The sequence below is a fragment of the Peromyscus eremicus genome, chromosome 20 (genome assembly GCF_949786415.1).
Source record: "Peromyscus eremicus chromosome 20, PerEre_H2_v1, whole genome shotgun sequence".
Taxonomy (NCBI): domain Eukaryota; kingdom Metazoa; phylum Chordata; class Mammalia; order Rodentia; family Cricetidae; genus Peromyscus; species Peromyscus eremicus.
The window spans coordinates 17935284-17950293 of NC_081436.1; the positions used below are offsets into that span (position 1 = coordinate 17935284).

Sequence of the window (15010 nt, forward strand, 5' to 3'; positions counted from 1 at the left end):
TTCCATCTAGTGGCCTCTAATTTCATACTACAGGTCTCCCTTGAACATTTTCTACAAGGTCAGGCAATGAGGAAAAAACTCCTTTAGCCCATTTCTCTGGGAATATTTTAGTTTCTCATGCTTGAAGACAGACATGGTGGTATTTTTGGATGGCACGGCTTTAATTCCCCATGCCCCACACACAATGAACATACCACCTCAAGACCTACTTTGAAGGTTTCTGATGATAAATTTCAAATAATCTTTGTTGACTGCTCTTATATGTTACAAGACATTCTTCTCCTGCTACTTCGAAAAGTCTCCTTTGTTTTCCAAAAGTGTGATTATAATGCATCTAAGCATGAATCTCTTGAAAATTATTTTTGTGTGCTTGCGTGTGTTCTATGTTGTACACATATATGTATATGCACATGGAAGCCAAAATCAACATTAGGTTACCTTCCTTTACTGCACTCCACTTTATTATTATTATTATTATTATTATTATTATTATTTTTTTTTTTTGTGTGTGTGTGTGTGTGTGTGTGTGTGTGTGTGTGTGTGTGTGTGTATGAATGAAAGAGTGTCTTTCACTGAACCTGGAGTTTGCAGATTTGGCTAAAATGGCTGGCTATTAAGCCCCAGAAATCCTCTGGTCTCTGTCTTCTGGTAAAGGAGATACATGCAACTGGCTTTTTATGTGGTATTGGGAATCTAAGCTCAGGTGCTACAAGCACTTTATATTGAGGTCACCGAGCTTCTTAGATGTTCTTGTCTTTCTCATCAAACATGGGAAGTTTTCAGTCACCATTTCTTTATTCTCTCCCTGCCACACTCTAACATCTATTGGTCAGCTTATTCTTTGTTTTATACCCTTTGTTTTCTGTCTACCTTTCTTCCCCAACTCAGTAGTCTAAGAGCTTGGCTTCTATAATTTGGTCATAAGGAAATAATGAATGATCATTAAATCTACGAGAATGTAATACCCTTTAACAGGATCAAACAAACTATATTATTCTCTTTTAATATATTGGTCCTAGAAAAACAACTGTACAGAGAGTACAACACTTCCTGCTAGGAATGATGGCTTGAAAAATAAAATAGCAGTGAGTTACTATTTAACAGTTTTGAATGGCTGTGGTTTGTCAATGTTTTGTCCAGAGAAAATGACTGTTTCTGCTAAGTCATTTTAGACAAAAATCCCAGCGATTACTCAGGGTTACCTAGAACATGTTTCTTTAGGGCAATCAGCTACCCAATTGCTGAAGTGTCTTACTAAATATGTATTACTCATGGCAATGGTATTTGAGAATAGCAATTTTAACGTTACTAATTTCCTAAACATATCCAGCTACCTTTGTCTGAAATACAGGAAGCTAACACAAACAGTAACTTTGTAGGAAAACTGATACCTAAGTATTAATACTGTTTATGAGGGAGATTCTGTGCCAGGAACTTCTCTGCACTATATCCATCAGCAGCCATATTACTCTCCCTCTAAATTCTGCAGCTTGTCTGAAGGCAAATCTTCACCCTCTGAGATGACCGGGATGACTATGGTCAGGGAACTGCCTAGGTTGCTTAAGTGGGATGACAGCACCTGTGACATTGTGTTTGTGAAGTGATTTGGAGACAGGTGTAGCACACATATCACACCAGGCTTCCTTGTGATTGTGGTTGTGATTCTGAAAAGGAGTACAACTCACTGTATAGACAGGCTTCTGGGAATCACAGAGTAGCTCTTCAGAGGCAACGATAGCAGGCAGCCATTGCATGGGGCATTTTAGCCTTGCTACTTTTGTTAAGTTGGATATAAAAGTTCTAAAATATAAAGTTACGACTTAAAAACTCACTCTACTATACTATGTACTCTGCATTGTAGAGAAACTGGGAGATACGCAAAATATTTGTGTCAACATACTGAGTATATAATTTAGAAAAAGTTTCTTAAAAATAAAACAAAACAAAAACATTTGTTAGCCAGGTATGGTGAAAGAAGCCTTTAGTCCCAGTACTTGAGGGGCAAAGGTAGACAGACCTTTCTGTGAGTAAGTATGACGCCAGTCTGCCCTACATCAAAGTTTCCTGATCCCCGGAATGATGCAGACCTGTCTCAAAAAACAAAATATAAACATATTTGTTTTATGTGTTTGTGTATGTGTGTGTGTACAGTGCGCACAGGGGTCAGAGGAAAAAAAGCCTGTGTAGGAGCTGGTTTTCTTCTACCATGTTGGTTCCAGGGCTGAAATTTGATCACTGGACTTGGTGGCAAGCATCTTTACTGTGAGCCATCTTGTAGGCCTAAAAAAAGCTTCTTGTTGGTTCTAAATTTAAAATGCCCCAGGAGAGCTGGGCAGTGGTGGCTCAGCACTCAGGAGGAAGAGGTGGGTGGATCTCTGTGAGTTCGAGGCCAGCCTGGTCTACAGAGCGAGATCCAGGACAGGCACCAAAACTACACAGAGAAAGCCCGTCTCATAAAGCCAACAACAAAAACAAAAAAACAAAACAACCAAAGGAAAATACACTTTTCTCAAAGAGCACACCTGTCAGGATGTCCATGTCCTCTGGATTCAAAGTTCCTGTTCTGGGTGCCACTGCCAGACCAACAGCAATGCTACACGAACAGGTAGGTCTTCACTTCCCGTCTACAAGGCAGTAACCCACAACCTTGTCAAGGGAGCTTGAAGGTAGAGAATACACACTGAGTGTCACTGGTACACTCTCAGCCAGAGGCCCAGTTCCTGCTCACTGCCTTCCCATAAGGCACTAGCGTTTGGTAGACAGAAAAGTTTGATTTACATTATCTCCTCACAGTAGGCAAGAGAAAGGGAATTTATAAATTTTTTGGTTCGTATAATTTTTGTGACAGGGTCTTACTGTGTGGCATGGGCTGGTTTGGAACTCACAACGTAGATCAGGTCAGCCTCAAACTCAGAGATCCACCTGCCTTTGCCTCTCAAGAGCTGAGAATAAAGGTGGATGCCACCATGCCCAGTGAGACTTTACACCTTTAACAAACACTGATTGCAGAAAAACCGTTTAGAGGTTTAAAGGAAAGCAGTACTACTAAGATTCTGGTCTTTGATGTCAATTCAACAATGGAACTAGATCTGAGTGCTGCTTACCTGCTTAATACTGAGTGCAAACAACCGGAAGAGTGCCCTCTCCAGAGCAGGAAACACACCATAGCAACAAGATTTCCTGGTCATTAATACGTCCCTTGAGATGTTCCTGAGGTTGGGTACAGTGAAATGTGGAAGCAGGAAGGTATGCATGTGCGATTCTTAATTCAAGGGTGAGCATCAAGTCCACAGCTCCCTGCTGTAGCAGTCTGTGAATAGCCTTTACAAACATAGCCCATGGAACCTCCCTTAAGATCACACAGGACAAGTGATTACTATGTACTATATGCTCCTTACTGGGGTTAATACAATACAGCTGTGCTCATTTCTTTCTCAAGAAAATACCATTGAAAGAAGCATGTCATCCAAGAAGAGGGGTCTCAAATGGGAATCTAGACTTTTCAATTAGGACAAAGGATTTAGCCATGGAGTCAAACAAACTAGGGTTACCCTGCCCCACAACACACATGAGCTGGGGGAGTTCTGATTGCAACTTCAACTCTTAAGCTTCAGTTTCCTGATCTGTAAAACTGAAACAATTATTCTTAAGAAAGCTCTTAAGAAAACTCTGCAAGACAATGGATAGGCAGGATGTGGAATGCAGAAAACACTCAGTGAATAATGAAAATATTTAAGCATGAGGTACAACAGAATGCACACACCTACAATGAAAATATTGATCACTTTTTTCATATGTATGTATCTATATATTCCTTGTTAAAATTTAGAGCATGGCTAAGTACCTCAGAAGTCCCCATATGCCTTTCTAACAATATGCATGTCCCCAGCTCCCATATCTACTCTTCTGTTTACTACCACAGAGGAATCATATTGCACAGGTACATTTCACATCCAGTTTCTATCACTTAGCATTATGCTAATCAATTTATCAATCTCTTGCACATAGCAGTTCATTTTCCTTTACTGTGTTCCATGACAGGCACAAGCACATTAACTAGTTTATTTCAACTTGAGAGTACTTAGAAATGCAACTGCTGTGACACTCCTGGCACATATCTGCCACCAGACCCATGCGCACACTGAGCTCCACCTAGATGTGCACCACTGGCTCACAGAGCAGGCAGGCATACATGCATTGGTGTTGGCCAACACTGACAAGCTATACCCCACACCATGCAGTAAAGAGCAGGTGTTGCATGCCCCTACCATCAGTCACTTGCTTCCCCAGCTACTGGGATGGGCTAGTAGATACAGACTTCTTACTGTAGAGCTCTCTTTAATGGCCACTGGATTTCTTTTTTTGTGAAGTTGCATGCTACATCTTTTGTCTATTTTTGAAAACTGAATTATCTTTTCTTAGATGTTTTATAGAATACTTGCCATATTATACAAGTCCAAAGTCAGATATACTAAAGGCAAATAATGTTTCAGTCTTTCTTTTACAGCTAGTGCTCCCAATTGGGGGTCTAGTATCTTGTTTAGGAACTCTGTCTACTTAGTATAATCATCATATTCCCCCGAAATTCCTTCTAGAAGCTCTGTTGTTTTCCTGCTCACAGTGAGAACTATGACTCCCCATGAATTACACTGCTGAATGGTGAAAGGGGGGGGGGGTTGAAGGCAATTTGTAGCCCCCACCCCTCTCCCCCAAGAGATAGCTCTGCTGAAGCCTCATTAGCAGGAGACCTGCTTCTCTCTGAATGAGGGGCCTCTGGCAGTATTTCTGCACTCTCCATTTTGCTCTGGATGTCATTACTGGAGAATCAGCACTGTCTTAAAGCAATCACAGATGAAAATGTACATTTCTTATAAGGACTAAGAGCCATAGTAAGATATATGCACAAGAACACTTACTTGCTAAGGAGCTATGTGGGGTTATGCAGGGTGTTTATACACATGACGCTATTTCAGTCACTACAACCCGAGAGGGGGTGGTAGAGACTCACAGTTAGTGAGATAGCTGGAGTGAAGAAGTGATATACAGCAAGTCTAAGTCTGTTTGGCCCTAGAGCAGACACACCTGCCACTATGCCATGTTTCCTCAGCACAAGATTACATGTTATTATTCTTATAAAGGCTTACATTTCTCCATGTAAGAAAATTCTATTTTTTTAAACAAATGTCTTTCAACACAAGGGGGGGGGATTTAGAGATGAGATAGATTAAAGAGGGGGGGTCATAAAATACATATAACAACCCAGCTTGGACTCTCTTTCTATCCCTGTCCCCACCCAATTCCCCCAATAAAAACAATATATTAAAAAAAAACCCACATCAAGGACTACCGATCAAAACATAGATCAAAAAAGAATGAAAAGAAAAACATTGCAAATAAAGTTCAGCTGTTTCTATTTGGGAACAACAACAAAAAAAATCCCACTTGCCACAATAAACTGACAAATAAGAAATCGACTCTGCGGTAGTGAAGCTGGAATTTTCCGATGGCACTAGCTACTCTGTCATTACTGTGGGTGACCCAAGAGTGAGTGGGGGCGATCAACAGCTGGGAGCTGGCTGGGCTTGCATCCCTGACCCAGGAGTACCCCAGTGCAGGCCTGCAGGGTTAGGCTCCCCTCTGAGCCATGGCTTTCCCCTGGCAGTGGAAATCCTTGTTAGTTGCATAAGCTGCTTCCAAAGAATACCCCACTCTGTTAAGCCGGCCTGAGCTTCCCTTCTGCAGGTGATGGAGGAAGCAGAGGTCTTTTACAACGAGGTCTACAGATTTCTCATGAGATAGGATGGACATTTATAAGCATCTCAGGCCCCACCTCAATACCTGGAGGATGCTCAGGGACACTACACAGCCAGTTTATAGTTTATCCAGGCACATTCCATTATGTATTTTCTGTGTGTGCACGCATACACATATGCATGCACACAGATAGCAGAGAAATAGAAAGAGAGCCAGAGAGAGGGAGAGAGAGAACAAGGTGTCTAAAGCTTGATTAAAAACTTGGTTAGGTTAAATGATTGGAAGAATGGATTAAACCAAACAAACCCAAAATATTGCCAAACCTAGGATAAAGAATTCATTAAACAATTGAAGAACCCTTGGGGAAAAGTTTTCTTGGGCTTGGAGTTGCTCTGCCTCCTGATTAATAAACATAAATAAATGCAAGAATCAAGACATAATAACACTTACATAGAAGAATTAAAAAGGAAACTCATGAGTGACTGTGTTTTCTCACTGAACGGGGAAGACAGGGTCAGTTTTAAATTTAATTTTGGACCTGCTAATTTAGGAATGTGACATGGGGAGTTGATGCTTAGCATGAAGTTTGCCTTGAGTGTGTACAGCAGTAAGAACTATGACCACACACAGGACAGCAATGACACCAGCCCAGGCCACTCCACCTACCACCTCTTGTCTGGATGGCATCAACAACCTTGCTGGAGGTCACTCATCTTTCCTAAGGCCTGGACCATGCCAGATATGTAAAAGACATTCAATAAACACTGCCAGAGACAACAGAAGAGAGTTCTAGACACCAGGAAGCCTAGGCACACTTCAACATTTAAGTTATGGAAAAGGCAGCAACAAAGGAGACAAGGAAGAGCCACTGAAAGAAGGGAGCAGGGAAGGAGAAAAACAGAAGCCAAGAAAGGTAGTATACTAAGGGCATGATTAATTCTGATAAAATAAAGTCATAGGGCTGGAAAGATGGCTCAGTAGGTAAGAAACTCTGCTGCTCTTCCAGAGGACAGAAGTTTGAGTCCCAGAACCAACGGTAGGCAGCTCACAACCACCTGGAACTCCAGCTCCAGAGGCAGTCAAAATCCTGTCTTCTGGCCTCTGTGGACACCTGTACATGCATGTACATATCCACATACACATAAATCAAAACAAGATAAATCTTAGAAATTATTAAATCACATAGATATAGAGCAAAATATCTACCGATTTTGGCAATATGTTGGAAATGTGGCCATTAACAAACTATGAAATTTATAAATACACTCTGACTCTGACCCCGTTTTGAAGTCTCACTGGAAAAAAAATTGGGGGTTGGGGTGTTTTGAGACAGAGTTTCTCTGTGCAGCCTTTGGCTGTCCTAGAATTAGCTCTGTAGACCAAGCTGGCCTTGAACTCACAAAGATCCACTTGCCTCAGCCTCCCGAGTACTGGGATTAAAGAAGTGCACCACAATCACCTGGTATGAAAAAAAAATTTAAAGGCACAAATGCATACATGTAAGATTTTAGAAGCGAGGGCTGGAGAGATGGATCAGCAGTTAAGAGCATTTGCTGCTCTTGCAAAGGACCTGAATTTGGTTCCCAGTACCTATACTAGGCAGCTCAGAATCACCTGTATATCCAGTTCCAGGGGTTCCAATACCCTCTTTTGACCTCATATGACCTCCATGGTCATATGCACACATGTGGTACACATGCCTCCTTCCCTACATATACAGATAAAATTAAATAAATATTTTTTAAAAAATGTTTTAAATGCTAAAAAGAAAGAGACAAGAAGTTAACAGACAGACAACTGAGTGCGTAAAACCAGGGAGGACAGCACAGAGAAGAACAAGAAAATGATTTGAAAGATGATCACATGTACATATTCAATTACAGGTGAAAATGGGCCCCATCCCCTAGAAATGAAAAAACAATATCTTAGGGTTTCTACTGCTGTGAAGAGATACCATGATCATGGCAATTCTTATAAAGGAAGACATTTAATCAAGGTGGTTTACAGTTTCAGAGATTTAGTCTATTATTATCATATTGGGAAGCATGGAAGCACACAGGCAGACATGGTGCTGGAGAAGGAGCTGAGAGTTCTACCATAGATTAGTAGGCAGCAGGAAGAGAAGTAAGCCACTAGGTTTGGCTTGAGCTTCTGAGACCTCATAGCCCACCTACAGTGACACAGTTCTTCCAACAAAGCCACACCTACTTCAACTAGGCCATACCTAATAGTGCCACTCCCTATGGACTTATGGGAGCCAATTTTCAAACCACCACAAAAAATAACCCCTAAAAAATAAAACAAAAGAATTGTTTGCAAATTTAAGAAGCAGGTGGGCCTAGGGACTAGGGAGACAGTTTAGTCCATGAAGTGCTTGCCTTGCAAGCCTGAGGACCCAGGTTAGATCCTCAACAGCCACATAAAACGCCAGGTGATAGCACACACTTGTAATCCCAGCACAGGGGGAACTAGAAACAGAATGATACTGTGCTCACTGGCCAACCAGCTTAGCCTAACTGGCAAGCTCCAGGTCCCAGTGAGTCTCTGACTCAAACAACAAGGCAGATGGCACCAGAGAAGGAATGACACCTGAGGTTGACACACATACACACACACACACACACACACACACACACACACACACACACACACGGCAGGGGAAATAGGTGGACCCTAGTGACTCTCCTTCATCTCTAATAGAAGACTGGAATAACCCATTAAGTCAAGCAGCAGGGTAAAGAACATGGAGTACACATCAGAAACAGCTAAGAGTAGAGATAACCTTCTGGGGACAGAGGGGATAAATATAAGCATAAATAGAATAAAGTCAAGTCCCTAGAGCTAGCCTGACAAAACACAATCACTACACATTTTAGCACAACAATGGAAAAGTTGGAGGCCAAAGGAAAAGAGCGGTTAAAAAAAAAATCACACTTTAAAAATCATGTGTACATGCATATGTATGACGATGTTCATGTGCAGGTCAGAGGTCAACTCTGTAGGGTCAGTTCTCTCCTTCCATTTGTATATGGGTTCTGGGGATCAAACCCAGGTTGCTAGCCTTGCATGGCAGGTGTCTTAACCCCACGAGCTACCAGCCCAAGAAAAACATTTTCAAATAAACTCCGACTGTCCTCCGACAATGAAGCCACATTAAAGGAAATTCTAAAAGGAGGAGAATGAGTCCAGGCAGAGGGGCGGAAATGTAATTAATTAAAGAGAGAAAAAGTGATAAACAAATACTGACACTATACAACAGAAACAACACTTACTTATTTTTATTAATTGTGTGTGTGTTCACATATATGCCATGGTATGTGTAGAAGTCAGACAAAAAGTTGTGGGTGTTGGTTCTCTGATACAAAGTGGATTCCAGGGATCAAATTAAGGTGGTCAAGATTGGCAGCAAGCAACCTTACCTGCTGATCCATTTTGCTGGCCCAAGAAACATTTTATGATGTTCCAAATACAGAACTAAACACAGCATAGCCAGAGCATGGGAGGGGTCTTAGTGGTCCTGGACTACCTAAAAAGAGGGAGTAAGGGACCTAAGATTGGAAGATTCTGTCATGTACCATTTGCTCAGGAAATAATGCCAACAGTTAACAAATGAGCTCATGAAAGTAAAAGCTTATGTCCAGCAAAGGAAATAATTCATCAAGTACAGAAATGGTCTACAAAATATGAGAAGAATCTTTGCTGAGTATAGATCTGACAGAGGATTAATATCTAGAATATACAAAGAACTCTGAAAACTAATTACCAAACAACCCAGTTAACTGAGCTAATAATAAAGTGAGCAGACAATCCTCAAAGATAAAGTATGAATGGCCAAGAAATATCTGAAGAAATGTTTAACACTTGTACCCATCAGAGAAATGCAAACAACAAACAAACAAAAGACACTGAGATGCCACCTCACCCCAGTGAAGACGCAGAGAAAACTCAGAGAACCACAGCCACTGGTGAGGCTGTGAGCAAAAAAAAAAAAAAAAAAAAAAAAAACCAACCAACCAGCCAAACAAACAAACAAACCCCTCTTAACTGTGGTGAGGTTTAACCAGTCCACCCACTATGAAAATCAGAATGGAGATTCCTTAAAAAACGAAGAGCAAAGCCACCAGCTGACCCAGCCATGCCAGTCCTGGATATTTATCCGAAGGACTCCAAGTCAATCTATCACAGAGACACCTGCACATCAATGCTTACTGCAGCACTGCTCAGAATAGCTAAATTATGGGATCAGCGTACACGTCCATCAGCAGAAAGGATAAAGAAATTGTGGTGTATGTATAGATAGGAATTTTTCAGCCATAAGGAAATCAGGTTTTTGGTAAGAAAATGGGTGTAAATGGAGACAGTCATATTAAGCAAATTAAATCAGTTTCAGGAAGACAAGTATGACATGTTTTCTCTCATTTGTGGGCCCTAGAGTTTACAGAAACATACAAAATCATGCATGTATATATATCATGTGAAAGTAGAAGTAGAACTGTCTACAGACACTATGTGTCCAATGAAGGCAATGAGTGTAGATCAATACAAAATCATCTGTAACCCCAGTGCAGGAGAATGGAGGTAGCAGTAACAGGCAGGTCCGTACAGCTCAATGGTCAGAGGCCTGGCCAAATCTAAGCATTCCAGGTTCAGTGAGAGACCCTTTCTCAAAAAATAAGGTGGAAGATAACTGAGAAAAACATGCAATATAAAAGCTCTAGACTCCACATTCCACATACTTGTGCACAAATGTGTATTCCCATATACACACATACCCATGTACACATGCACTCCCCACATGAACATATACGTAACACATACACAAATAATAAAAGTGAGAGGCAGTCCAATGTAAGAATGTACCAATGGCTTCATCAAGAACATGTTTTGGGTATAAGTACAAATATAACACACACAACTCAGATGGCAAGTGAACATGTTTCATAAAGGGTTCAATTTTTGCTTGTCTCATGAAGCAGGATCTCACTAGGTAGCTAGTAGCTACCTCTGCTTCCTGAGTGCTGGGTTACTGGTGTGCACTACCACTTCCTGGCCAAACAAACATTTAGGAGATGCTCAGTCCCTTTAGTAATGTACAATGGAGAATGGGGTCTGCAGTCTTAATTGTAGGGAAGTGAGGGAAGTGAGATGGCAGTACACAAGAGCTAAATGCTCAAACCATGAAGTAAGCAGGCAGTACCAAAAGGTATCTATTACAGTATATGGGGCCGGGCTGGAGAGACGGCTCAACAGTTAAGAGAGCTAGCTGCTCTTGCAGGGAACCCATGTTCAGTTCCCAGTATCCACACAGCAGTTCACAACTGTCTAACCCCAGTTCTGGGGATCCAGTGACACCTTCTGGCCACTGTGGGCACTGCATTCATGATGTGCATATACATAGGCAGGCAAACACTTATACCCACAAAATAAAAATAAATAAATCTTAAAAAAAAAAAAAAAACACAGTATAACATTTTCATAGACAAAAGCAACTACAAGAAAAAACAATTCCAAGGGTGGAATAAACAGAATGCAGATCCTGGGCATAGTGGCATACTACTTGGAATTGAAGGAGGACCATAAAAAGTTTGAGACCAGACTAGGCTACATAGCAAGACTTTTTTTCTCAAAATTGAAAATCCAAAGTGTGGACAGTACCAGAGCTACAGTTCTCCCATTAAATGCCTTCTAGTAGTTTGAAAAAGAAAAGCCATTAAAATGCATTATTTTCTTTCTTTCTTCCTTCTTTGTTTGTTTGAGACAGGATCTCACTATGTCATTCTGGCTGTGGCTGTCCTGGAACTATGTAGACCAGCCTGTCCTTGAACTCACAGATATCTACCAGCCTCTGCTTCCCCAGTTAGCATTAGGAGTAAAGGCGTGTGCTAGCACACCCAGTATAAACGTATTATTTTCTTTTTTTTTTCTTTTTTCTTTTTTTTTTTGGTTTTTCGAGACAGGGTTTCTCTGTGTAGCTTTGCGCCTTTCCTTGAACTCACTTGGTAGCCCAGGCTGGCCTCGAACTCACAGAGATCCGCCTGGCTCTGCCTCCCGGTGCTGGGATTAAAGGCGTGCGCCACCACCGCCCGGCTAAACGTATTATTTTCAACAAAACATTTAAGGAAGAGAAGAGGCACTGAAGAAGAACAACAACTGGGAGGTGAGGAGTGATGTCAGGGTACTGAGATAATTCTCAGGACACCTGCTGCGAGCAAAAGCAGAGGAAGAGAAGCAGTTGCGCATGTGCACCCATGGGTGAGGTGGGCAACATGCTGCACAGCATTTCTCTATTTGTTTTGGTAACCAGATTTTAATTTACAGCTTATGACTGAAAATGAACCACTGGGGTGTAATGCCTTCTCATTTCTGACAATTCAACATTGTTTGCCTTTTGCTCTGATACTTCAGGATGTAGCTCATCTTATTGTAAACATACTTTTATGACTTTAAAATCTGGTGGGACTAATAAATGAAACTGCAAAGAAATATCAAACACACTAAAATTGCTTATCATATTCTCTTTTCTTAATGATTTAGAGGAGAATCGAGGTCTCACAATGTTGCATTATCGCGACAAAAGCCAACTGTCTACATGGATATCCATGATATACTTTAAAGTAATTTTTCTACTGCATGGACATGTGCATATGATTTGGCTGCATACGCTCACCTCATCTCAGCAACTACTATGGAGGCAGTGCAGGAGAGCCAGCTACTCACAAGCTTAAGTCCTGAATGACATTCAGGACAAGTGATTGGGACTTTTGGTTTATTTCCTCATCTACAAAATGGGGTCTGATCGTACTAGCTCCTGCTTCCGGTATTGCCAGAATTAAGCAAAGTCATACCATGTTGGAAGACATAATAAAGAGTAAGCAAAGGTGGAAGCACTGTGAACACGACTCCCATAGCACACTGGAACACTCCTCTTTGGACTTGGTAAAAACAAGTACCGATGCTAAAACGCTTCTCCACTCTGAGTTTAGGGAGCATGAAAGCAAACTGTGGGTAGAGTCCTGGTCAAGATGAACCTGCTCTCTCACTGGAAAGACATCTACTGCCCCCACCAAGGAAAACACTCTTCTTTTATCTTTCCTTTTTCTTTGAGCTAAACAGCTATCAAAACTCTACTCTGAATATTCTGTGGTGTGGTGATATATTTTCTACCCCAATATAATGTGTATCCTAATAAACTTATCTGGGGATCAGAGGACAGAGACAGCCACTAGATTAGACATAGAGGCAGACAGTAGTGGCACATACCCTTAATCCTATCACTCAGAGTCAGAGATCCATCTGGATCTCTGTGAGTTCAAGGCCACACTGAACAGAGTCAGGCAGTGGTAGCACACACCTTTAATCCCAGTAATGCAGTGACTGATGGCAATGCATACAGTGGGTCCATTCTTTTAAGCCTTGAAGGAGGGCCTTCTGAGGCTCTTGATGTGGCTTTCCCTGACCTCATGAGCTGCTGTGCTCTTTAAGATTTTATATTATAAATTGGACAAATGGCAGTATCTTTAGCACAAATATTAAGCATTTCTCTGTTTACTCTGAAATGTGTGATTATCTTTTCGTAGAAGTCCCCAAGAGAAGGTTCTCCTGGGTAAAGCACCCTAAAAATCCTAGGCTGGGCTCATCATTGCCCAACCAAGCCTTATCCTCTCGACTTTCAACTTCATATGGACTCTTCTTCCAATGCAAAAGCACAGGCCATGCAGGGCCCAGAGCAAAGGGCAGGACAGAATTTGGCTCATTAGGTAAATTCTTATAATTAAATAGGTTTCATTTCAAATCTAAAGAGGTTGCACCAGGTCCCTGACTAATCATTGTACTAAATTAATTTGGCATCATGACCCAGTGCATTGAAGAAATAATCAAGATCTCATGCAGAACACTAGTCAGGAAGGATGGACAACAACCCAAGAAGGGGCACCTCAGCAGCAGGGGGCTGCAGGACAGGGCCTTAACAAGGAAAACGAATGGGCACAGAAACGTTCTTATGGCTAGAGTGCATGTGCCTCGTGCTCCTGGAGTCTAAGATCTCTACAGCGAAAACAAGCCTAGTGTTGTATGCTTATTCCAAGGACCACACACATACTTTGGAGATGACATATAGCACAGAGGTAGAATGAACTGTCTCTGCCACATTTTTAGTCACATGCTGTTTTCAGATGTCCTGGTTACCTTGAAAATGAGCTCACTGTACTAGGAGTTAGCCATCTTACATACTGAACAAGCGCCAAGACAGGGACAAGCCAGGCTCTAGCACCTGCTCGTGGGCCATAGTCAAGGATACAGGGGTTGTTGTCATCAATATTGCTGCTGTCCAGGATCAGAGGAATGCCATCCAGCTCGTTCACCTAAAAGGAAAGAAAATGGACAACCAGGTCAGGATCACAGAACAGATGACTCGTTTCACCTCCCTAATTTCCTGATTATAATATTGTTATAATCAACTACTACAACATATAAAAGCAGATATACAGGGGTTGGATAGATGGCTCAGTCAGTACAGTACATGTTTTGCAACCATAAAGACCTGAGTTTGATCCCTAGAACCCATGTTTTTAAAAAACAAACAAACAATCCCCGACTCCAACAAAAAACCAGGCACAGTGGTGCACACTTGTAACTCCAGCACAAGGGCGGTGAACAGTCAGTCTAGTCTAATTGCTGAGCTTCACATCAATGAGACCTTGTCTCAATAACAAAGCGGCTGGCACCAAGGAATAGCACTGGAAGGTGCCCTCTGGTCTCCAAGTGCAGATGCACACTCATGCATACAACACACACAAAGAGAGAAGCGGGCATATGAGCACAGAGATAACTTTATTCTTTTCACTCTTCCTGAAGACAGTTAGGGCATTTGGGGCAGCCATATTTAAAAAAGAGCAGAAGTAGATACACTCTAATAATGCCTTTTAAGGATAAACTTCCTATCTCAGCTTTAAGAACAAAGAAATGCTACCAAAATAGAGATCAGAATCCTTTTCTGTGATGAAAACAGGAAAAGGATTTTCCAACTAAGACTAGTGTCCAGAAATGAAAGTTTTAACATTTGACATTAAAAAAAAGACAAATTAAAACTGAGAAGACATATTTGTAGGGTGTTAAAGATTTGTAATATAGTTGCAAAGGATTAGCATTTCTTTTTCTTTTTCCTTTTCTTTTTTTTTCAGAGCTGAGGATCGAACATAGGGCCTTGCACTTGCTAAGGAATAGCATTTTAATACAAAAAGATTTACAAAACTGAAAC

The 15010-nt window shown here is 41.3% G+C and overlaps 1 protein-coding gene across 1 annotated transcript in view; it reads right to left on the reverse strand.

Annotated features, from left to right (window-relative positions):
- Nucleotides 1–15010, reverse strand: part of Atxn10 (ataxin 10) — a 144243-nt gene that overhangs the window by 18902 nt on the left and 110331 nt on the right. Inside the window, exon 10 of the mRNA XM_059247801.1 lies at nucleotides 14051–14114. Coding sequence (XP_059103784.1) covers nucleotides 14051–14114 — 64 coding nt within the window. The remainder of the gene's footprint in view (nucleotides 1–14050; nucleotides 14115–15010) is intronic.